This window comes from Protopterus annectens, chromosome 6.part0 (assembly GCF_019279795.1).
Source record: "Protopterus annectens isolate FY-2018-M chromosome 6.part0, PAN1.0, whole genome shotgun sequence".
Classification (NCBI taxonomy): domain Eukaryota; kingdom Metazoa; phylum Chordata; order Ceratodontiformes; family Protopteridae; genus Protopterus; species Protopterus annectens.
The window spans coordinates 1,915,535,720-1,915,560,709 of NC_056737.1; the positions used below are offsets into that span (position 1 = coordinate 1,915,535,720).

Consider the following 24,990-nt stretch of genomic DNA (forward strand, 5'->3'; position numbering starts at 1 on the left):
TCCTTCACTCAATCCCATGAATGGATGCTTCACAGGGATGTGGTTCTGGACATTGTTTACCAGTGGAGTACTCCTCAAGTAGATCTCTTTGCCTCCCCTCTGAACAGACAACTTCCTCTGTTTTCTGCCAGAATCCCAGGTCCTCTGGTATGGAGGTGGATGTCCTCCCATTTTCTTAGAAGAGGATGTTTCTTTATGCATTCCCTCCCATTCCTCTCATTCTGAGAGTCCTGTTCAAGAGTCAACAGGATGATTCCAAAATCTTGTTGGTGACTCCCTTTTGGCCACGACAGCACTGGTTCCCTCTACTTCTGCATCTCGCCAGGAGCAATCATCACATGTTATCTCACAGGGTGGATCTCCTCACACAAGACGAGGTGTCTCTCATCCATCCCCACCTGTCCACGCTTCAACTGACACTGTGGGTGAAAGGGTTTTGATTCCTCATATACACCTTTTTTCTGAGGACATGCTGCAGGAACTGCAGGAGGCCAGGAAGTCTACTTCTAGGAAATCCTACTTATCTAAATGGAAGCAGTTTTCCATTTGGTGTCTTTCTTGTGACCTAGACCCACTTTCTGTAGATGTTCCTTTGGTTCTTTCTTATCTGTGTGAGTTGCTCAATGCTGGTTTGGCCTATTCTTCTATTAAGGCCCACTTATCAGCTCTTTCTGCTTGTCTGCCTTTAACTTCCCCGTTAGCTTCTAGATTTGAGGCTAATCAGTTTCTTAAAGGTGTCCTTAATATTAGACCTCCCAGGAAGCCTGTTCCTCCTCCATGGGATCTTAATTTTGTTTTGGAAAAATTGACTCAGGCTCCTTTTGAGCCTGCTGTTTCAGCTTCCTTGCAACATTGTTCTTGGAAGATAGCTCTTTTGTTAGCTCTTATTTCTGCCAGATGGGTGCCTGAGTTGCAAGCTTGTCCACCTTTTTTGATATTTCATGAGAACAAAGTGTCCTTGCGTACTAATCCTTCTTTTATGCCCAAGGTGGTTAATGAGTTGTCACTTAATCAGCCTATTAATTTGCCTAGTTTTTTCCCTCTCCACAATCTGACAGTGAGAGGGTGCTAGGGTGCTATATACCTTAGATGTGCATAGACAGCTCAGATTTTATTTGGATAAAACTAAAGCTATCAGGAAGTCGGACCAGTTATTTGTTTCCTTTCATCCTAGGTCTTTAGGTTTGGCTATTTCCAAGCAGACTATTTCCACTTGGATTTCAAAGGCTATTTCCTTTTGTTACACTTTTAATGGTGAGAGCCTTCCTTCTTCTATAAAGGCTCATTCCACTAGAGATGTGGCTTCTTCTGGTGCTTTTTTCAAAGGCTTAGATGCTAATTCTATTCTTGAAGCTGCTACCTGCACTTCTGTGCATACCTTTACCAAACATTATCAGTTGGATGGTATCTCCAGAACTAGAGCTGGTTTTGCTGCTGCCATTCTTCATGGCTTCTTGGAGGGCATTGCTGCTTCTTCCTCCCAGGTTTCTTCTTGAGCTTTTGCACACTCCCATTAGTAAGGAATACTGCAACGGTGAATGTAAGGACATAGTACAGTTGTGTAAAATCTTACCATAACAGTAGATGTCCTTGCCTTCACTGCTGCAATATTCACTCCCTTCCTCCCTCCATCTCCCTGGTCTTTTTCCCTTCCTGACTGTGCAGATTCTTCTTGGTTTTCCTTGGACTGCTGTTCTTACAGGGGCAATCTGTTCTGAGGATGGTATGCCTGAATGTCACCTTTATGCCCTACCTTATGCAAGGAATGTGCAGGTGACATTCAGTGTACCTTAAAACAACAGTAAACTTTTGTAAACTGGCTGGATGGAGGGCTTCACAGCAGGGAATCCCCATTAGTAAGGAATACTGCAGCGGTGAAGGCAAGGACACCTACCATGATGGTAAGATTTTATACAACTTTACTTTCTGGAGCCCCTCCTCAGTATTACACTCCACTTTCCCCAACACCTGTTCAATTCACCCCTTCAGACTGGGTCCCCAGAAGAAGCTGGGCTTCAGTTTTCATTTTTAAGTAAATCATTACTTAGGAGAATGTCATACTTCCAGTAAGTGTAAACCAAAGCAAAATTTAATGAGGTCACTGTTGCACCTGAGACTGGCTTGGGTAGTGCTAATGTATTATCTGAGCTGCAATGAGAATGTAGCAGCTGAACTCAATGTACACATCTTTTTCACTGCTTACTGTCTGTGCTAATACTATACACTAATTGTTAACTGTATGCATGTTTGTTACACCAACCAGCATTTCAGCTTTACATTGTTCTTTTACTTCTAAGCATCAGCATCTTGCTATAGCACTTTATTCCATTTCTTACAGACTCTGGCAAAAATATTATGACCCCCCCCCCTTCAGAGCTTAAAAATTTTATTAAATATTTTGTAATGTGCTGTCTCATACTCAGTAGACACAATACTTGCATTGGGTATGGTTTCTGCCTACTCATTTTTTTGCCCAGCCCTATCTCACCTACCATGTGGTTATCAGTATTCTCATTTCCATTTTAGTATTTTAATACTTTTAGACTTTGTTGTTATTTTGATGTCTTTCCACTCACAGCCCTTATATTGTTCACATCTTACTCTTCAGTCATGCACTTAGACTACAGGTTAGAAAGGTTATTTGCCTCACATACATCAAACACTTTTCCAGTGTTAGATCTACTTTCCTTAATAACCTTCTCTTAAGTGATCATTTCTGATTTCTCATACTTTTTCTTTCATAATTCAATAAACTGAATTAGCAAATGCAATCCTACACTCTGTGTTTAAGCTCAGTCACATAAACATCTATTGACTGCTGATCCCCTTAGTTTCCAGTGAAAAATTAAATGAATTACACGTGATAGATTTAAGCAATAACCAACGACGTGGTGTGGTATATTGAAGATTTACCCATGGTTGGTGTGGTTTAATCACGAGGGTGATGCCCAAGTGATTAAATAAAGCCAACTGTGGGTACATTTCAGTATACCACAACCACGGAGTCGGTTATTGCTATTATACAATGACATTATTTAAGAAAAAAATACTTACGTTTCTTAAATAATGTCTTTGTATAATAGCGCATTACTGTTCTTCTGCCGGTGGTGATATACTGCTTCCTTGTGTTAATGTACTGTGCATGCATATGGGACTTGCGTTCCTACACATACCCAGTACATCAATGCTTTGAAATGGAAGCAACGGAGAAAAGAAAGTCTCCATTGCTCCGTTTTTTTTATTTATTAAAAAAAAAAAGTTTTGGACACTTTATACCAGTGGAAAAAAAGTCCAGACCTTTTTTCCGTTGGTATATTGTAGGATTTACAATGGGCACGCTGGCCAAAGCGTGCACATTTTGGAATATTAATGGGGGTCATTGTATAATATTCTTTAGCGTTTCAGTATATATGGATTTAAACTTTTAAGACATAACTCTTGTCTGGCTTTTCCTCCTTTCCAAAAGTAACAGAGTAAAGTGCACCAGTAGTTTTCTCTTTTACAGCATTAAAGGAGATGCACACTGTTGTTTTTGAGATTTTACCATATCTGCACTCAGAGCAGTGAGATACAACTGAAGAGTTGCTGACAGAAAAAAAAGCTTTACTGAACAACAGCTAGGAGTGTAGGATCACATGACCCACTGATTAACTTCCTGAAAGAAACTTTAAACTATTCATATATTAACATTTAGGTGACATAACTGACTGTATGCCATTCTTTTAAACTGTATTCATGCAAATCCTTACACCCCCAACAAAACCCTTAGTTATGAAGAAAAACAACTCCTAACTATTTTCAATCCATCAAAAGTACCAGGACAAAGCATACATTCTTACTCTGTAGCTAAAGTCTGGAGCTCACCCCCCCCTCACCACAAGAACAATTATTAACCTGAAAACCTTCAAATCCTCCCTAAAACAACATTTTAGCAATACATGGCTATGTTCTTGCTCAATTTCTGGTTAACCTTACCTAAACTTCCCCCCCATCTATTGTAATGTAATGGCTGCTCAACAACATATCTCTGTATCATATGACAAGGAAGAACTATAGAATTACATGCATTAAGAATGTGTATACCTACACACCATGTGACTAAAGAAAATAATTTAATTTTATGTTTGTTTCTGGATGTGAATGTATTACTCTGTATATGAAGTTAAAATGCTTGGATGTATGTTGCTCCATATAAAGATTATCTACCTATTTCACTGTATAAAACAAATATATAGTTACACGTATGTACATAATTGTCTACTAAGGAAGTTTTCTCCACAGGCCTTCGCTGAAAATGGGTTCTTTTGACCCAGACAGGTAAACAAATGTCAAATGAAATAAACAAACAAATTAATTAATAAATAAAATGATGATATGTAACTAATTATCTATACATAGGTAGTGAACTTAGGGTAGCCAGTCAACTAGCATGTTTTTATGAAGAGAGAGAGAAAAGCAGAATATCAAAAAACTACCTACACATATACAAGTAGAACATCCAGACCCTATACAAACAGTGATTAGAGTTGAGGAGTGAATGCCAGACCTGCAAAACAGAAACCTTAACCACTAAACTATAGTGATATGCTAGTGACTTGCCAGATAACTTGCCTGTACTCTGACAAAATAGTAGAAATATAAAGTAGCTTCTTAGTGGTCTTTCTACTTTTTAGGGAATGGGAGTACAAGGCTGTTTTGACCTCTGATTGACATCAAGTAGTAGGGACCTACAAAATGTGATGTAGTTCATGCCTGTTCTGTTCTATCCTGCCTTGAGGTCCAGATCACTATGTCATTTTGGATCTTTCCATGGAAGATCAGATGGAATGGGGCATTATAATGGTGTTCAACCCCTGACCACACATACTAGATGTTATGTAATTTTGGATCTTCCCATGGAAGATCAGACGGAATGGGGCATTATAATGGTGTTCAACCCCTGACCACACATACTAGATGTTAGCTGGATAGGGAAGACAGGTATCAGTTACATACAGTAATCACGAAGCTTAGAAGTGTCTTTCTCCAAAAAAGCTGATCAATATGACCGCTAGATGGGATTGTAAGACAAATCTTACTAATGTCACAACTCCTAGCAATATATCCTAGAAAATATGTTATGTAAGCAATCTTGTTACAAAATTGTAGATATTAGATGAGTGGAACTTGTACATATTATGGTGAAAAAATAAATAAAACACCAGCATATAATGTAACAGCTGTTAAAGGACTGCATGGTATCTGTGACATTAGATATTACTAGTGATACTACTGTATCTAGAAATTGTTTATTTATTATGCCATACAAAGAATCAGAATAAATTGTCTTCTATAGTACCTAGTATTTCTAATTGAGTATTTTCATTCCTTGTCTGCCAACCATCAACACTTTTCCTTCTGGTCTTGAATGCTTTTGCTCCCCCTACACTTGGTGTTTTCCTGGGATGGAGGCAAGAGCTCACCAACGTGTGTAGCCATCCAGACAGCCATGGAGGTGTTTGCTCCCTTGCTCACATCTGATGGTATGAGCAGTGATGATAGTTCTATTTTTAGGTCTTAACCCCACCTGCAGTGGCTAACTTGAGCACTCTTTTCACTACAACAGCCTAGTATGCCTTCTCCATGTATGTGAGTGCTCCCACTCACACACTGATAATGGCTACCTAACATTACAGGCTTGGCAATCCAAGCTCACTTCTCAGTTAAGACCACCACTCCTCTCCTCTTGGATAAAAACAATCTGGTGCTAACCACCCACTCAGAGCTGGACCTATGAGGTCCTTTCTTCTTCTTCTTCTTCTTCTTTCGGCTTTTCCCAGTTAGGGGTTGCCACAGCAGATCACCTGTCTGCTCAAGATTGGCAGTGAAGTTTTTACGGTGTCAAGTTGCCAGCCCGGCGCCCAACCTTCCACAGAAGACACACACTCATACCTAGAGCCAATTTAGAGTGTCCAATCCACCTACAACATGTCTTTGGGATGTGCGAGGAAACCGGAGCACCCAAGGGAAACCCACACGACCACAGGTAGGACATGAAGACTCCGTACAGAAGGCACCCCAGCCGAGGATCAAACCAGAGAACCTCTTGCTGTGAGGCAGCAATGCTGACTGCTGCACCACCCTTTCTGAATGTATTAAAAGGAAGTTGTTGAAGTGGAAGTATATGAAATTTAAGATCAAAATAGTATTCCTTTTATCGTTCATTTATTTACTTACCTAACTCATTGCAAATGAGGTAAATGAGTTTGATGATGGACCGTTTACAACTATAACCCTTGCCAGAGGCAAATACAAAACGGAATCAATAAAACAAATAAGAAAAAACTGACAAATCAAATAATACAGAAAAAAATAATGTCCTGTTAGTCTGACATCTGACTTTCTATGCCAGGCTTGCTGCAAACAGTACTTCAGCACACTCAGTGTCCACTGCATAAAAAGTAAACTGAGCCAAATTTAAAGTATCTATATTGATAAGTTTCACCCTGTCTGCAATATTGGTAGTCTGTCCCTCCACCTGCATCTCTAGATATACTTCCTTCAAAATCACACCACGCTAGAGAAAAGAGAAGAAATACTAACACTTCACTTAATTCATACCAGCACAGATTATATGGATTAGGACAGATGCTTAATGCGAAGAAGTGTCCAGGTACTAAGGTTTGAAGCCATCCATTCTGTGAGGTGTTATAAAACTGAGGTTTACATCACTAGGAATATGGTGATGGCTTTGGAGGTTGGCTAACACAAGGATTAGTAGGACAGTCTTTTGCATGATACTCAATGTAGGACAGATGGAAGAAGGTAAGGATTCTAAGTCAGTGCTGGTCAAAGTTTCCTCTCACAAAGCCCACTGGACAGGCTGCCACTGCTTCTCTGATGGCAGTTCTCCATCATCTAGCAATGGATCAAACTTATACCTGTCATTCATTACAGTGTCAGTGGCACAAGAAGTAGCATACTAGCCTTTGCTGCAGAAGACTGTGGGTTTTATTCCTATATCAGGTAAACCGATTGCTGACAGTGCAGAACAGCATAAGGGAGGTGTTGCACTCCTGAGTGTGCTGTCCATATGAGACATTAAACTGATGCCTCATCTGCTTGAGTTGGTAGTATCTCAGGTGAATGCAAAGGATCCCACAGTACCTATTGAAAAGAGTAGGGGGCCCTTTATTTATATAAAAAACTTATTTCCAGCATATTTACATATTTAAAAATGTAAAAAAAAAAAAAATATATATATATATCTATATATATATATATATATATATATATATATATATATATGCAAATCTGTTTATGCATTCATAATTTCCTTTACAATCATACTAAATTTTCATCCATATTAGATAGCCACTCCTTTTTCAATAACCATCATCTGATTTTACTTACTATTGTTGCTAAAATCCATTTACCATTAAACATAATTTAATTTATTCTTTCATTCCATAGAACCTATCTGATCTAAAATAACTTTTTATCTATTCTTTTAACATATTGTTTACTTCTATTCTTATAATACCAGTGTTTATTTTATCCACTTCTTTTATAACTTTGAAAAAAATCTTCTTTATATAGATTTCCTCATAACTTTTTTACACTTTTACATTTCAAAACCACATGTTCTGTAGTTTTTTTTCCTCTTGATAATATAAACATATTCTATCACTTTTCTTTTAATATGGCATATTTCCTTTTACTGGCAATTTATCTATTATCAGTTTCCACAAAGATGTTGACATTCTACTTTCTGATTACACAATTATCTTATTTTTATAGCTTTATTTTTTTTAGCTGTTTGATTTTCTTATGGTTTTACATAGTAATGTTTTATCATTACATTTTTATACCATACTTTTCTATCTTTTTCTATATGATCAATTTTTATTTTTCACAAAAATATTTTTCATCATAATATTTTATTTCATTTATACACTTTCTCTTTTATCATCCACAATTCTCTATCATTAATAATTCTTGACAACCTTTTACCCCAAATTAATCGTATTTATATTCATATAATTTCAATACCAATTTCTCAACTTTTTCATTTCTTTAACACTTTGTACACATTTAATGAAACAGCAAACAGTACTGAATTAATTAACCATAAATCTCTTTCCTGTTTATTTACATACAAAACTTATCTTTTTACTGGGTTTAATATAGACCTCATATACATAAAAAAAAAAACTTATCGGTAATAATTCTTTTCAAATACTATTGGCAACATAAATACACTTGCTGAGTATGCTATTTTCCCATCGGTACTGAATTTATCAAATAAGCCTTTTTTTGAAAGCTAATTTATATGTTCTCCAGAAAAGACATGTTTATTTTATTTATTCCACTGTTTGTTTGTTTTTCTGTTGAATTCTACTTACATCTTTATTCACAAATTTTATACCTAACACATACATTTCATTCATTGTGAAATATGTAATTGCATAACTTGCTCACTTATATTATATTCTTAAATTATTAACCATAAGATTTCATGCCCAAGTGTATCAAATTCCTTATTAAGGTCTCCTATCAAGATTTTTGCTTCTTTTTTTTCTCTTCGTAATATCATCCACAATTCTCTATCATTAATAATTCTTGACAACCTTTTCTCTTTGTACTATATATGTATTATCTTCCATAATATTTTCTGTTTTAGTTTCAAATCTCTTTTGTATTATTTTCATAAAGATCTTATAATCATTACCATTCATTACTGTCAGTTTTCAGTTTTTTAATTATCTTCTATCTTCCTTCTGCCATACAAATGTAATTATTCCACTACATAATTCTTTATACATAAAACCTTCATTTAACCATTCATTCAAACATTTTTAAATTTTGTTTGCAAATTCCTTAATTTTTTTTTTGCATTTCATAACCTATGCCAGTGGTTCCTGCAGCCAAATCTATATTTATGTGTCCTAATACTTTATCTAGTTCATTTACAGAAATCTTCTTTCCCAACTCTTTATTCTCTTTTACTGTTAACTTTTTTTACTTTCTATGTTTTTTCATTGCCTTCTTTTTTCTTTAAATATTTCTTGTACATATTGTACTACACTATTCATAATCTTTTTCTGAGTTCTTTCTATTTCTCCTTTTACATTTTTTATCTCTGCCATCTTCCTTTAATAATCTGCTTAACTCACTACAGCCAAGTGACATCTCCATATGTTTCTGCAGTTATATCCTACTGATGCCTCAAGGTGTCAATTATTGCTTGTTATATTTGCATTAATGATTTCAAACCCATGCTACATACAAAGTATTAAAATATTTCATCTTAAAGCTTACAGAATGGTAAACACAACTATACTGATATTTGACCTCTGTCTACTGCTGGAAAATGGATATTAATTGTTGTTCATATTATATATAGTCATAAATGTCATATTTTTCTAAATTTCTTGACAACCAAGTAGCACAAATAGACCTGCTTATCCTCAAATGAAAGCTCTCAGTTGGATGGACAAAATACTGCTAACAGTATGTGGGTAACTTGAGTGATTGCTGAGATATTGTAAGTTGTTCACAAACTATTACAAACTTAATAGTTACTGTGTTTACTGTGACTTATAAAATTTAGATTACGCTCTAGAATCAAACGAATACCACCTGTGTAAAAACAGTTTGTGCTAAAGAGTTTGCAATTTACACTTCTTTAGTAACCTGTATGGTTCCAGAGATATGAACATTTGTTTGAAATGGGAGAACATAATTTGATTATATCAAAAAGTTTAGGCTCTGCCCATTGAAAGTTACAATGCAAACTTCTAGAGCTCCATTGGACAAAATGAGTTAAGTAACTTGATACTTCTCTTTTTCCTTGTAAAACTTATCTTTCTTTATATAACAATTATTTTATTTTTTCTTTATTTCTTTCATATAATTCTTTTTCTTTGTCAAAGTACTTTCTATCATTACTTTCTAAATATTGCAATGTATCATTATATGTTCTTTTTTATTTTTCACTCTCTCCATTTCTCACGTCTTAATGCCGTTGTAAAAAAAAAAAAAAATATATATATATATATATATATATATATATATATATATATGTATGTATATATATAGATGCCACGGGGGTACGGCAGTAGCATTGTTACCTCACAGCAAGAGATTCTCCCGTTCGATTCTCGGCTTGGCTTGGGAGTGCCTTCTGTGTGGAGTCTGCATGTCCTCCCCGCGGTTGGATAGCATTCAAAAGACATGCGTGCATAAATGGGCGTGCCTTCGTTGAAGGTTGGGCGTCAAGCTGGCACCTCGGCGTTTCATAAAAATCTACTGCCAATCATTAGCGGACCGGAGTTCTGCTGTGGCAACCCCTTACCGGGAAAAAGCTGAAAGACAAACAATATATATATATATATATATATATATATATATATATATATATATATATATATATATATATATATATATATATATATATATATATATATATATATACACATATATATTTTCTTAAATATCATCCACTATTTAGATACATTTTTATAAAATGTTTTCATAGTAATATGATCTTGCCATAACTAAATGAATCTCTTCCCTTCTTCATTCCATGCTTTCAAATTTATCCTTTTTATTTCTTTGCCTATTTGTATATTTTCATTGTTTTCCTTTATCTCTAGCCATATGGCAAGATGATCAGAAAATCCTGTTTCAGCTACTTCCTCTTCTGCTATAACTAAACCTGTCCCAGAGTTTTAACTTAACACATCTTATAACTGCTAACATTTTACTTATATAATTTCTTTTCTTTTTTATGCTTGCCTCTTAAATCACAATGAAAGTCTCCTGTTATTATAATATTCATATTTATCAATACATGGCCTAAAATTTGATGAAATAAGCTTTTCCTTTCTTTACAATTAGTATAAACATATAATGTTATAATTCTATATACTTGTTCTTTCCATTTCAAATATACAATGGTCAATCTTTCCATTTTAGCTACAGTTATATTTAACTCATTACATCCAACTGATGCCTTCAAGTGCATCTGCAGTTACCTCCTACTGATGACTCTAGATGGCAAGTGTTGCTATTTCATATTTGCATTAATAATTCCAAAATTATGCTACATACAAGGTATGAAAAGATTTTATCTTGAAGCATGCACAATGGCAAACAAAACTGTATTGATATTTGACCTCTGTCAATGAGTATTTGTTAGAACTGTAAGGCGATAACTTCATTTTTTAAAGCTCAAACTACACCCACTGGGAGTTCAAGGTACACACTCCAAAAAGCTGTACTGGAGGGAATGAGTTAATATCTTTACTATATTTCTACAGAATACTGCTATTCCAGAGCATCTGTCATTTCTCAAATTCCAGATTATCTTTCCTCTTCATAGTTTTTCTGTTTGTAGTCATTCTTCATTTGTTTAAATATGTCTTCTAATATAATTTCCTCTATATCCACATGTATTACATCACTCAAAAATCCCCATTCTTCTTACTGTAGTCTTAATACTATTCACATTTACAGAAAACACTTTAAATTTTTAATTTTCCACTTTCCTCAGATGCATGGTTTTATAAGTTCATAAGTAGGTACTAAGCTAACTTTCTTAATAGACCATTTTAATCCTAGCCAGTTTCCCTCCCAAAAGTGATAATCAAATACTGTACCTTGTGTCTGTGAGTCAGACATCTTAACCATAATACCAACCCACAATCATTAGCTGTATACATTCTTTTCACCCATTTCCTTTCTTTTTTCTTTTGTACTTATCCTTTTAAATTTTCTTTTTCTGTCTTTTACCCTTTTACTAATAGAATTATTTTTTTCTTTTACTACCTCCCAATATATGTCTTCATCACTTATTACAGAATCTTCTTCTATGTCCTCTTTATTATTTTTCTCATCTTAATTTTTTTTCTATTTCTACTACTACTAAAATTTCTTCTCTTTGTTCATTTTCTTCTCTTACTTTTTCGTTACTCTTACTTTCATTTTTGCAACCTATTCATAAATATCCAATTTTATTACATTTACATAACATTTCAGTTGACATTTGTTGCATCATATCTGATTTCTCCACAAATATGACACTTTTTTGTCATAGATACTTATCAAATATCCTTCTTTTCCACAAAAAATATGTTTTGGGTTGTCCCCAGTATTTAATGACTTTCCTATTTCCCTCCACATTTATGCTTGATATATGTATATTTTTTCTCTTTCTATTTTTATCACAATATTACAATCCCAATCACTAGTCTATAAACCCTTTTTCATAAACTGTTGCAATAGCCAATATGTTTTTGCATCAAGTTTTTAAATGTCCATTCAAAGTTGCTCTTTCCAAGTGTGTTCGAAATTGTACATGAATTTTATTTTTTGTTTCCCTGTTAAATGCTTTTATTACATAAAGATTCCATGGGTTACAGTCTTTTTTTTTTTTTCATATTCTCCAAGAAAATTTTCCATTGAAAAAACAGTCTCAAATATAATGACACAAAATGTCTTTTGTTAATAAGACTAAATGATTCTTACCTCATCATAGGATCATAGCAGGTTATTAGGCTAATGGCCCTAAGGCCCTTATAAGCCTAGCTTATTCCCAAAAAAGAAACCTCAGTCAGCACCTGTCACCCCTGTCAATGAGGGAAAAAGGTGGGAACCCCTGGGACAAATTTATGGTTTCCCATCCACTCATCAAGGTTGCTTTTGAAGAGGGTCAGTGAGGTACTCTGTTTGACATGTATGGGAAGTCTATTCCAGAGACGGGGCAGCCTCTGGGAGAAGAACCTGTCTCTCCAGCAGGTTTTGTTGATGTCGCATATTAGATTTAGGTCTATCAAGTGGGTAATGCATGAGGAGTTAGACTTACAGATATGGAGCATCTCTAGTAGGACAAGGTCCGATATTACCTTGTAGGCAAGGCACAGATCAGCTATGAGAAATCTGTATGATACCGAGTAGGGTGATAGTGATTTAAGCTTGTCCGCATAGGATAGATCTTGCAGGCCACGGATTCTCTTTGTAAGGTATTTCTGTGACCTTTCCAGTTGGTGCAGGTGTTTGGAGACGTACATACCAAATGGGTCATTATACTCAATTATAGGTCTAATAAGGGAGGAGTACCGAGAGGTAATAACCTCCTTTTTTCTGGATGTAATCCCTTTACTTATGAGATCAACCAAGTAAAAGGCTTTTCTGACCACCGTCGCCACATGATGGTCGAATGTGAGATTGTTGTCAACGTGAGTACCCAGGTCTGTCACCACAGGTTGTGTGCTTAGGGGGTTGCTGTTGATGTGGTAATCAGTAGGGGTCATGTTTTTGCCGAATGGTACGATAATACAGTTTTTGCTTTTAACTTAAGGCCATGACTTTGGCACCAGTTATTTGCAGCTGTGATTCCCTCTTGCAGTATGTTAACACCAACTGGGGAGTCAATGACAGCACCCAACTTACAGTCATCCTCAAACTTGGTCAGCCACAGGCCCTTTGTCTTTGCCTGTACCTCTGAGAAGTATATGCCAAACAGTAGGGGTCCCAGGACAGATCCCTGGGGAACACCTCTAGTGACAGGTCTACTGTGGCAGTACCTGTTTTGATCTTGTGGGTCCTATCTGTGAGCCAGTTGGCCACCCATCTGGCTAGATAGGGATTAACACCAAGTTGTGTTAGCTTTTCGATAATGTCTGAATGGAGGATTGTGTCAAAGGCCTTGGCCAGGTCAAGATAAGTTGTATGTACTGACTTTCCCTCATCCAGGGCCTTGGTGACAGTCTCAAAGAACTCAATGTTCTTTTACACACATGAGCTATTAAATTGTCCCATACTTCATATCTGTCCATTTCTTTGCCTTCTTTACTTTGAATCTTTACTGCGTACTTCCATTTTTCATTTTCATCTGCCTTCTTTTCTGCTGGTCCCCTTTTGCCTTCTTTTACTTTCTCTGCATATGTTTTCTTTCCCACCTTAGCACTATTCTTCAGAATTGTGTCTGTATCCTCCTTTTGTATTTTCTCTATAATATCCCCCAGTAAACATCTCCTTCATTTTCTAGCTCACTCTGCACCACCATTTCTTTAAGTAAATCACCCCACAACCCCCCCCCCCAAACTGGAGGGTTGTAGTTATACATCCATCATTTGCTGACTCATTTCTATCAGATTTCTTTGAAACATCTCCTGAGAATCCTGCACACATTCTCCAGTCTCAGTGTTTGTCTTCTCTCTGCATCTGCCTCTCTGTTTCTCTGGGCTGCCTCTGTGCCTAGAACAGAAACAGGAAGTGCTCCTGTAAAATGGCATCCACTTCCAGTAATGACGAGTAGGGGTTCTTTACTGATAATCATACATTATTTACATGTTTAATGTTATGTACATTATTTACATTATTTACAGTTATTATTTATTCCTTTATACAATATAAAGCAGTTTTGTATTATTAAACACTCCACCACCTTTTTTTTCCAAAGCCAATAATGTATTTTCTTTACGATCCTAGTATCCATTTCCCCTTAAATTTAACTGCACTAAATCTTTCCATCTATATTGTCCATAGAATATAAAATATTATTCTATCAATTTTCTTTACTTCTTGTCTTATTTTTTCATAATATCCATACTTGAACATGTCCATATTTATATGTTCTCTCTTATCCAAACCATTCAACATTTTATTTTTAAATATTTCTCCCCATAACTTCTTTATTCTAATACATTTTTAAAAAGTTCCATTTTTTTTAAGTTCTCTACAATGAACACATGTCCTTTCTTGTTTACTTTTATGAGGCATATTAGACTTGACAGATAATTTACCTATTGATAATCTCCACAGAAAATCTTTACTTTCATGTATCTTTTTACATCATATGAATCTCATTCTAATAGCTTTCTTCTTTTTAAATTCTAAATGCTTCCAAGGAAAAATGAAATAGTGTTCCTTCATAAAAATGCCATTCTTTTCTATTTTTTTTAATTGTATTCACTTTTTATTTCCATAAAATATATTGTTTTGAGATTTCTTTTCTTCAATTATATCAGTTTTCTATCTTTTCTCCTATCTCCATTTTTTCCCCAAAGTGCTTATATTTATCACACAACATATGTCCTGTCAGATTCTTATTCTGTTTAAGCCTTATACAGGTTCAATAAAATTGAATGAACAATTGGGTTTATCGACCCCAATTATCCTTCTTCCCTTACACTTTACATACAAAATTCCCATGTTCAGTGGATTCAATTTGGATCCTCATATGAATGAAAATATTATAGACATTATTTCTTTTTCATAATTATTTGGTATCACATATGTACTTGCTACACATGCTAACTTACCTATTAGGATAGAATTTATTAAGTACACTTTTTTCTTATATGCTAACTTATAAGATTTCCAAAATATACATGTATTTTAATTCCTGAATAATTTTCTCCCATTGTTTTTTAATATAGTCCATTTTTCCAAGTACTGTTCCTAGTATATTTATAGTCTCTCTGTTAAACAGCATCTCTCCTGTATTACTCATGAATCCAAATCCTTTACCTTTTCTATTTATACATAATCCAATTGTCTTTAATTCTTTAACTCTTTCTTTAATTTCTTGATTGTCTCCTCTATCCCTTCTTTGTTTTTAGTGATTAATACTATGTCATCTGCATATGTAAATATTATTGGTTATAGTATTTCTTTCTTTATCTTGTATTCTGCCATATCTAAGTATCCTAGTTATTTTACTGACAATTACATTCATTACTAAAGCAAATATGATACTACTCACTGGGCATCCTTGTTTTTTTCCACATCCTATTTTGATTTCTTCACTTAGCCATCCATTTATAATTATTCTAATATTTTTTATTCTTTTTTATTTATTTATTCTTTATTCTTTTCTGTTGTCTTTAAGTCTTTTTCATTGTCTTTTAACACCTTTCCTATTTTTTATGTATCCCTCTATCCATATAGCTATATGGTCTGAAGGTTTCATGTCATATTCTCAAAATACAGAAATCTCGAATTTCAGCATTTTGAAACTATGAAGCTGAACCATTCACAATCCTGAAACCGACAATCACAAATCACATAATCACGAACATACATACACCAGACACTACATAACACACACACCATTCTACCCACAGCACACAAACCACACAACCCTACACTACATGTAAGCAGGGGGGCAAACCCCCCACACCCCCTACTTATATATACCAACTCCAAGATCACACATAATGAAAACAAAAATCACACCACGGCATTCTACACTCACTCACACACAAATAAACATTACCCATACACAAGCACCAACAAATCCAACACTCACACTCATACTTACACCTCCCTATCCTTACCCATACATACATCTTACAAAAACACACACATACACTCACTCACTCACCTTCAATTTCAAACACCATACCAGCCAAACACTTCATGTAACTTACCAGAAATGCATAAGCACGGATTCCAGATATTTGAATTTGCTCTTATGCACTTTTGGCAGTCTGCATTTTCAACTTCATGGTCTTGGAATGCTGAAATTCGAGATTTCAGCATTTTGAGATTATGAAGTAAAACCGATCTGAAAACCCTATCTTTTTTACCCTTTTTGTAATTTTTTCAAACTTTCTGATACTACGAAATAGTCAGTTTTGTTTTTGATTTCTCCTCTTCTATAAGTCCAATGTTCATTTTCCCATATGTATAACTTTCCACTTTTCACTATCTCTTGTATTGTCTTAACATCATTACTTTTTTCTTTTCTGTCCTTAAATTGCAATTAAAGTCTCCCAGTGTTATTATATCCATATTAAAATATTAACACCTACATAATTTAAAATATTTTTAAACATTATTTCCATTTCTTTTTTGTAACGTGCATATAATCCAATAGTTCTATAAACCTTTGTTTTGTATCTTAGGTTTAATACCATTATCCTCCCTAATTCAACTAATGTGAAATCTAAAATTTTAATATTTTCTTTACATCGTGTACATATTCCAGAATATGTGTCCTTTCCCATATTGAAAATAACTGTTCCACCCCATAAAACTTCAATTTGTAATCTTTCTTCTTCTGTCAAAATCTTGGTATCTTCTAATATAATAATATTCATGTCCATTGATGCGCACCATTCTAAAATACCTAGTCTTCTTTTAATATTCTTTATACTATTCACATTTAAAATTAAAATCTTCAGCTTTTAAATATTATTACTATTTCTATCTCATTCCTTGCCTTTTTTGCTCTCTTTCACAATTATACTTTTAAATTTTCTTTTCTTTTTTTAACCCTTTTCCTTATTGAATTTTTATTTCCTCTTACTACTTGGCAATTTACACATTCTTTCTTCACTTGCATCTAATACAGCTTCTTCCCCTTCTCTTCCCCATTTTTGTTTGTCACATTCAATAATCAAATGATTACTTTTTCCACACAAAAAAAACATGTTTTAGGTTGCCCTCTATACTTAAATCCTCTATTACCATTCATATTAATCACACTGGGGATATGCACAACATTATTACATTCCATTTTCAAAATAATCCCACACTCAGTCCAAGGATAGCAGTTTTTTTATGTTCGTATTTTCTAAAAAATTTTTTCAATTATTGTCCTGATTAAAAAATTATATCACAATATGTCTCTTTGTTGATAAGAATAAGTGCTCTTACCTCCTTGGGTGAAACACACATTGGTGCAATAATTGTGTCCCATACTTCGTACCTGTCTAGTCCTGTTTCTTTCTTACTGCTTATTCATGCTATGAATTTCCTCCTCACTTCTTTCACCTCTTCACTTCTCTTCTCTCCTTCTTTAATTTTCTGTGCATACAAATTTCTTTTTGTACTATCTTCTCCAGCCTCCTCTTCCTGCATTTTTTCCTTAATTTCTCCCCAAGAAGCCACCGCTTCACTCTCTGGTTCACTCTGATTGAGCATGTCTTTTAGTAAATCATCCCACAATGCTCCCGACTGGAGGGTTGAAACAACACATTCTTGTACCGATAGATTATCTCTAAAGAGATTCTCCTGAAAGATTTCCTCTGAATTCTTTGCTGTAACATTATTCTTTTTAGAAAGCTGAATCTCTTTCTCTGCACCTTAAGGCAAACCTGCCTGCCCTTTCTCGACTCTTTCCTCCAATGTGTTAATTTCCATAATATTCTCATTAATAGAGGATTCACCTCTCATTTTTCTGCTCCTCACTCCATTTTCTTTGTCATCCATCTTCTTCCTGGTTTCTCTGGGCTGCCTATGTACCTGAAACAGAAGCCAGAAGTGCAACGCTGTAGAATCATTCCCTTTTGCAAAATGGGCATTCATAGGTGAGTAGTTTTTTTTTATTGATATATACATTATATATTATTTACATATTTACATTATTTACAAATCTCCATACATTATAAACTTCAATTTAAGCATTCCCTCCCCACTCTTTTATCTACAACTAAAATATTATTTTTTTCCAAAATCTTTGTCAAAGTCTATTTTCCACTGTATTTAATTTCATTTAGCCTCCTGTTCCATATAGTCCATGAAACATAAAATATTATTCTGTCCATTTTCTTCACTTCTTCCTGTTTTCATGCACCGTAATAACCACATTTGTGGTGTCCATATTTATTTGCTCAAATTTTAACAAACTTTTCACCGTATTATGTTTACATATTTCTTTCCATAAATTATTAACTCTTTCACATTTCAAAAACACATGCTCAGTAGTCTCAAAGTCTCCACATTTATTACATATTCTATCTTGCTTTTTTGTATGGCATATTTGCCTTAACTGGCAGTTTTATAATAGACAGTCTCCATAAAAAATCATTACATTCTTTAATCTTTTTATAGTTATTATATCTCGTCATTATGGCTTTTTTCTTATCTATTTCTAAATTTTTCCATGGATCAAGGCAATAAAATGCTTTCATAATACTTAGTACCATTCCTTTCTATTTTTCTCACATATATTCTTTTTTATTTTCCATAACAAAATTTTGTTTTGATACTCTTTCATTTCTTCATTCACAATGCTTTTACTTCTTTTTTAACGTCAGTGCCTTCCCACAGTTCTTTGTATTTATAATATAGTATAACTTCTATCAAGTTTTTATTTTCCTTCATAATTTCTTTTAATACCTTATATAAAATTAAAGATGCAGCATGTACTATTGTGTTTATTAACCACAAGCCTCCTTGTACTTCTTTCATATATAGAATCCCTCTCTTGACTGGATTCAGTCTAGAGCCCCATATAAATGAACATATAATCATCATTAGTTCCTTTTCATACTTAATAGGAATCATATAAGTGTTAGCAACATAAGCAATTTTTCCTATTACCATGGGGTTCAACAAGTGTGCTTTTTTTCTATATGAAAGTCTATATGATTTCCAAAAATTAGTCCAATCCTTTACTTCTTTGAATACATTATCCCATTGTTGTTGTCTGTATTCATTCCTTCCAAATGTTATTCCCAGTATATCTATATGTTTTTCATTGAGCTCAATACCTCCTATCATACCTTCAAATGTAAATCCTTTACTTTTATCTTTATTTATTCTTAAACCATTTTTTAATTTATATTTAATTTTTCATTTACTTTTTCCATCCATATTTTATTTTTAACAATTAATACAATATCAGCTGCATAATTATACATTATTGGCAATATTACTTTCTTCATCATTTTGTACAAACCACTACTACACATTCTATTAATTTCTTTCACTATTACATTTATAATTAATGAGAAAATTACACTACTAGCTGGGCAGCCCTGATTTTATTCCACGTTCTATTTTTATTTCTTCCCCAATCCAGCCATTTACATGTGGTTTCCCACAATTCCTTTCATAAACAGATTTTATTACTTGAAATACATTTTTGCTTAAATTATATGCCTGCAAAATTCCCCATAATGATTTATACTGAATATTATCATAGGCTTTACTTATATCCATAATCCAATGGAACAACTGAAGAAAAGAAAACCAGTAACACCACAAAAACTTCAGTTGTATTCCAAGCCCAATAAGGTCTTCTCAATAACGAAACTCAAGTAAAATACCAGTAGTTTATTTTAAGTTTAAACAGGCACAAAATGGACTGAGTTCATACAGACATAAAAAACGGAATTAGTGCTTTCATTGCCTACCACAGAAACATCAGTCATTGCCAAAGTTCCCGCCCTTACTTTAAATAGACCCAACACCTAAATGATTAACTAATTAATTAATCAATTAATTTCTAGTTAAAGTAATGCAACTACCTAAACCCATAGTTCATAAATTCTATAAATTAATATACTACCTTATCACTTTATGTATATTATAACCATAAACATATGATCACAAACATCATACTGTTTTACATATTTTTTAAAAACATATTTTAACACATATTACACATATAATAATAAATAAATAAAGTAAATAAAATATTATTAAATAGTCTTCATATTATACAATAATTTCATTTCATACATACAACTTTAACCATTAATATTTGTTTGCTCTAATTTTAAGTGCTGGCACTTTACTTATATCCCCTATCATAAACGTTGCTTCTACATTTTTATTTATGAGATCATCAACTATTTCTCTTATTATCCATAATAACTCTTGACTTTCTTTTCCTTTTCTTCCAAATACATTTTGGTCATATATTTTATCCATTTTTGTAACATTTTTGTTATTATTCTCATAAAAATTGTATAATCTGTATTATTCAGTGTTATAGGGCTCCAGTTTTTTATCTCTTCTTTAGTTTCTTTTTTTTAAATATGCATTTTATAACACCTGTACATCTCTTTCTCTTTAATTCGAGTTACTAACCATTCATTCATAACTTCTATAAAAATAATTTTTTGCCACTCTTTCATTTCTTTATACATACCATATTCAATTCCATCCAATCCTGTTGCAGAATTCATGTTAATGTCTTTTAGAATTTCATTCAATTCTTTTATAGTTATTTTTTGTTTTAAATACTCATTATCTCTATTATTTAAAATTTCACCTTTATAAATTTGTTCTATGTTTTCTTTTCTTTTGACAAATAATTCTAATACATATTCTTTAGTTATTTTGTACATTCCTTCTTGCTGTCTTATTTGCTTACCTTCCTTATTTTTTAATTCTCTTATTATTCTTCCTTTTTTATCATTTTACTCAAACATGGTGCTACCTCTTCTTTCTTTCCTTGTAAACAATATTTTTGTTTATATAACACATTGTTAATTTTAATTTGATTCATTTTATATATTTCTCTTTCTTTTTCATAAAAGGATTTTTTCCTCTACTAGGTCTCTAAATGTTTCTTGACTTAATATATTATATCTTTCTTTTTTCTTTCTTCTTTTCTTCATTATACATTCTAAAAACATGTTTTTATATTTCTCTTTAAAATTACACCACCAAATAGTCCAATTCTCAAAATTCTCTCATAATCATATGATTTTTCCATAATTCCATAAGTTCTTTTTTCTGTTCTAAACCTAATTAATTTTCATTAATTCTCTTTATTCCTTTACCTATTCTTATATATGCTTCATTTTCCTATGCTTTAACCCATATAGCCACATGATCTGAAAATCCAGCATACTTAATTCCTTTTTTTATAACTTTTAAACTATCGGATATTAAAAAATAATCAATTTCTGTCCTAATTTCATTCTTTTTGTAGGCCCAGTAGTTATTCTCCCATACACTTAACTTTCTACTTTCTTTAACCATTTTAACATCACAATTGCTCTTATTTTTTCTTAAATTCCAATTAAAGTTACCCACCACCATAATGTCCATATTTACACAAACACATTCAAGAATATTTTTAAACATCCTTTCTCTTGTCTTTTTTTGTTACATATCCATATAAAGATATAATTCTATGCACATATTTTTTTCCATCTCAAATCTATTACCGTAATTCGTCCTAGTTCCACTATGGTTACACTATTTTAATGCTTTCTTGACATAATATACATATGCCCAATCACGTTTCTTTCCCCATGTTCCAAACTACTGCACCATCCCAAGGTTTTTCAGTTTGTGTTCTTTCTTCCTTGTTAATAATCTGATATCTTCTAAAACAATAATATGTGCATCTACTGCAGCACGCCATTGTAATATACCTATTCTCCTCTTAATATTTTTCATCCTGTTCATATTTAAAACTAATATTTTTAGCTTTTAAGAACAGTTAGTATAATAAAATGTTTACCCCTTTCCTTTCTTATTTTCTCTAAGCATTATATTTTTGAATTTTCTTTTCCTGTAACTCTTTTCCCTATCACATTCTTTTTATTTCTTACTGTGCTCCAGTCAGCTTCTTCCTCACTTGTCTCCTGTTTCTTTTTCCTTTTTCCTTGTTACTTTCTTTAACTTCATGTATAAGCTCTTTATCAATCGCATCCTTTTGTACATTTTCTTGTATAACTCATTTTTCTATTTCTTTCTCTTGTATAACTTCATTTTCATTTTCCTGCACATTCATTTCATATTCTAGCCATGAATGACCATTATTGCCATATTTTTTGCACTTTAAATCACATTTTTTGTATTATGCCCTGTTTTACCACATAAATAACATGTTTTATCACATTCATTGATTAAATGATAATTTTTCCTCAAAAATAACAAGTCTTTGGTTGACCCTTGTATTTCACAAAACCCTTATTACCACAAAGCATTAATAATACTAGGTACATGCATAACATTATCATTTTCCATTTTTAGTATTACTCCACATTCTTGCTCCCCAGTCCATGGTCCTCTTTCATCATATATTTTGTAGTGTGTATTACTTCTTTACAAATAGTTAAATGTTGTTCAGTTCTTTTGCTTCAACTTCAGTTCTAAACTGGATCAGTATTCTTTTTTTGTTTGTTTGTTTGTTTGTCTGTCTGTTCATTCAAAGCTTGTGCCACATATTCTGACCATGGATATATTTTTGTTTTGTTCATATGCACCCAAAAAAAATTTCCATAGCCTGCGCAGTCTCAAATATCAAGTCAAAAAAATTCTCTTTATTAATTAAAATAAATGCTCTTACCTTTTTTCTTTGACACCCAGAAGTGCTATGATAGAGTCCCAAACCTCATACCTGTCCAAACATTCTTCTTTTTTGCTGCTCACACATACTGTATATTTATTTTTTGTTGCTTTTATTTCTTCTTTCTTCTTTGCTCCTTCTGCAACAGTTTGTGCACAAGTTTTTGTCTCTGGAACTTTTTCTGGCATAGTCTCTTCTTCTCCTTTTTCTTTTTCTATTTTTTCCATGATGTTGCTTCATGAAATTGCTGCTCCACTTTCTGGCTCACTTTAGTTTACCATTTCTTCCAAACAGTCATCCCACAATCCCCTAATTGGAGAGTTGTAATTATGCATTTTTTAGAGGTAACTGTCTCTCCTTCAAACAATCTCCTCTGAATACATCTTAGTTACAGCTGCAATCTCATTTTCCTCCAATGTCACTATTTTCTCTGCACCCACATCATCAGAAAAAACTTCTAGTACATTTATATACTACATTTTCAGCAACTTTTACTCCATTTTCAGCAAAAGCTGAATCAGCCATGTTTTCTCCCTGTTCCTAATGGCTCCTCCATGCCTGGACAGGAAAGAGGAAGTCCGGATGTGTAATACACATAGCCTTCCTCCGACTACCAAGAGTAGGGGAAGTTTTCCAATGCCCTGACCAAATTTCCCCTAGTAGTATAAATGCCACTTAGTAGGACTAACCTGGTTAACAAATGATAAATAAAAAATATATATGACAAAAGGAGCAGGAGAGGTACACCACAACAACCATTTTGGAGGTATATCTTAGGATGCCAACATTTACATTCCTGTGTTAAAAGGTCTAGAACTTGACTGCATCTGGGCAGCTCATGTTGATCAAGCCCTTGATTTTCTCAGTGAAGGCTTGTTTTGCAAACTGTGGCTCATGGGTGTACTTGTCTCATATTTCCCAATTTGAGAAAGGTTAATAAGTGAGAACAGAGAAACTCTTGCATACCACTTCATTCTGAACAGCTGGGTCTGCTCTGCAGCACTGACCCTTACAAATGATATACAACAACATACAGCCTTGAACCACATAAATCATAATTTTTTTATACCTCCTGCATTAGAACATTAAGTATTGCTTGGTACTGACAGTCCACATTGCCCATGCATGTTCATATACCATTGCTAATATTAGTTTAATTCATTCTCTCTCTGTCTTTCGGCTTTTCCCGATTAGGGGTTGCCACAGTGGATCACCTTGTCCACTCATGATTGGCAGTGGAGTTTTTACAGTGTCGAGTTGCCAGCCTGGTGCCCAACCTTCCACAGAAGGCACACATGCACGCACTCACACCTAGGGCCAATTTTAGTGTGTCCAATCCACTTGCAGCATGTCTTTGGTTTAAATAACCATCATAATAACCTGATGATCCATGAATGATTCATTGCCCATCCTGTGTTTCACAAGTATGTGTACATCTCATATACACACGACAGGTAGATACATGTCACTCTCAATTCTGCTGTATATATTAATGACAGCATAGCTGTCATAGGTCAGCAGTATGTATGTATTATTCAGCCTAACATTGCACTTACTCCATCATATCAACAAATATGGATTTGCATAAAACATTAAACATCGTGATATCTTCTCTGACACAGAATGAGAAATGAATCCTATCTATACTGCATTGTTACAGTATAAAAGTCAGATGTCTGTGGTGGCACTTGTGTTAAGTATTGTGTCCTCTAGGTTGCATAGCTAGATAGGTTGGGGGTCGTAGTCTCACAACAGTCAGCTTGTATGCAGTGTAGTTACTTATAAAGGTAATAAGTTACCAGGAAAAGCCAAAAAGACAAACAACAACAACAACAACTAGTTGTTTTTAAGTGAAAGCAATATATTACTGTTACTTATTAGTTTTCTAAAAAACATAATATATTACTATTACTAGTTATTACCTAAAGTAACATTACTGTTGATTTACTTTTTTACAAGTA

The 24,990-nt window shown here is 33.6% G+C and overlaps 1 protein-coding gene across 1 annotated transcript in view; it reads right to left on the minus strand.

Moving 5' to 3' along the window:
* The window catches only part of TTLL4 (tubulin tyrosine ligase like 4), a 1,780,839-nt gene that overhangs the window by 1,534,508 nt on the left and 221,341 nt on the right, over positions 1 to 24,990 (minus strand). Inside the window, exons 6-9 of the mRNA XM_044073711.1 lie at positions 18,094 to 18,237; positions 17,758 to 17,949; positions 6,410 to 6,556; positions 6,217 to 6,274 (exon numbers count right to left, since the gene is read on the minus strand). Coding sequence (XP_043929646.1) covers positions 6,217 to 6,274; positions 6,410 to 6,556; positions 17,758 to 17,949; positions 18,094 to 18,237 — 541 coding nt within the window. The remainder of the gene's footprint in view (positions 1 to 6,216; positions 6,275 to 6,409; positions 6,557 to 17,757; positions 17,950 to 18,093; positions 18,238 to 24,990) is intronic.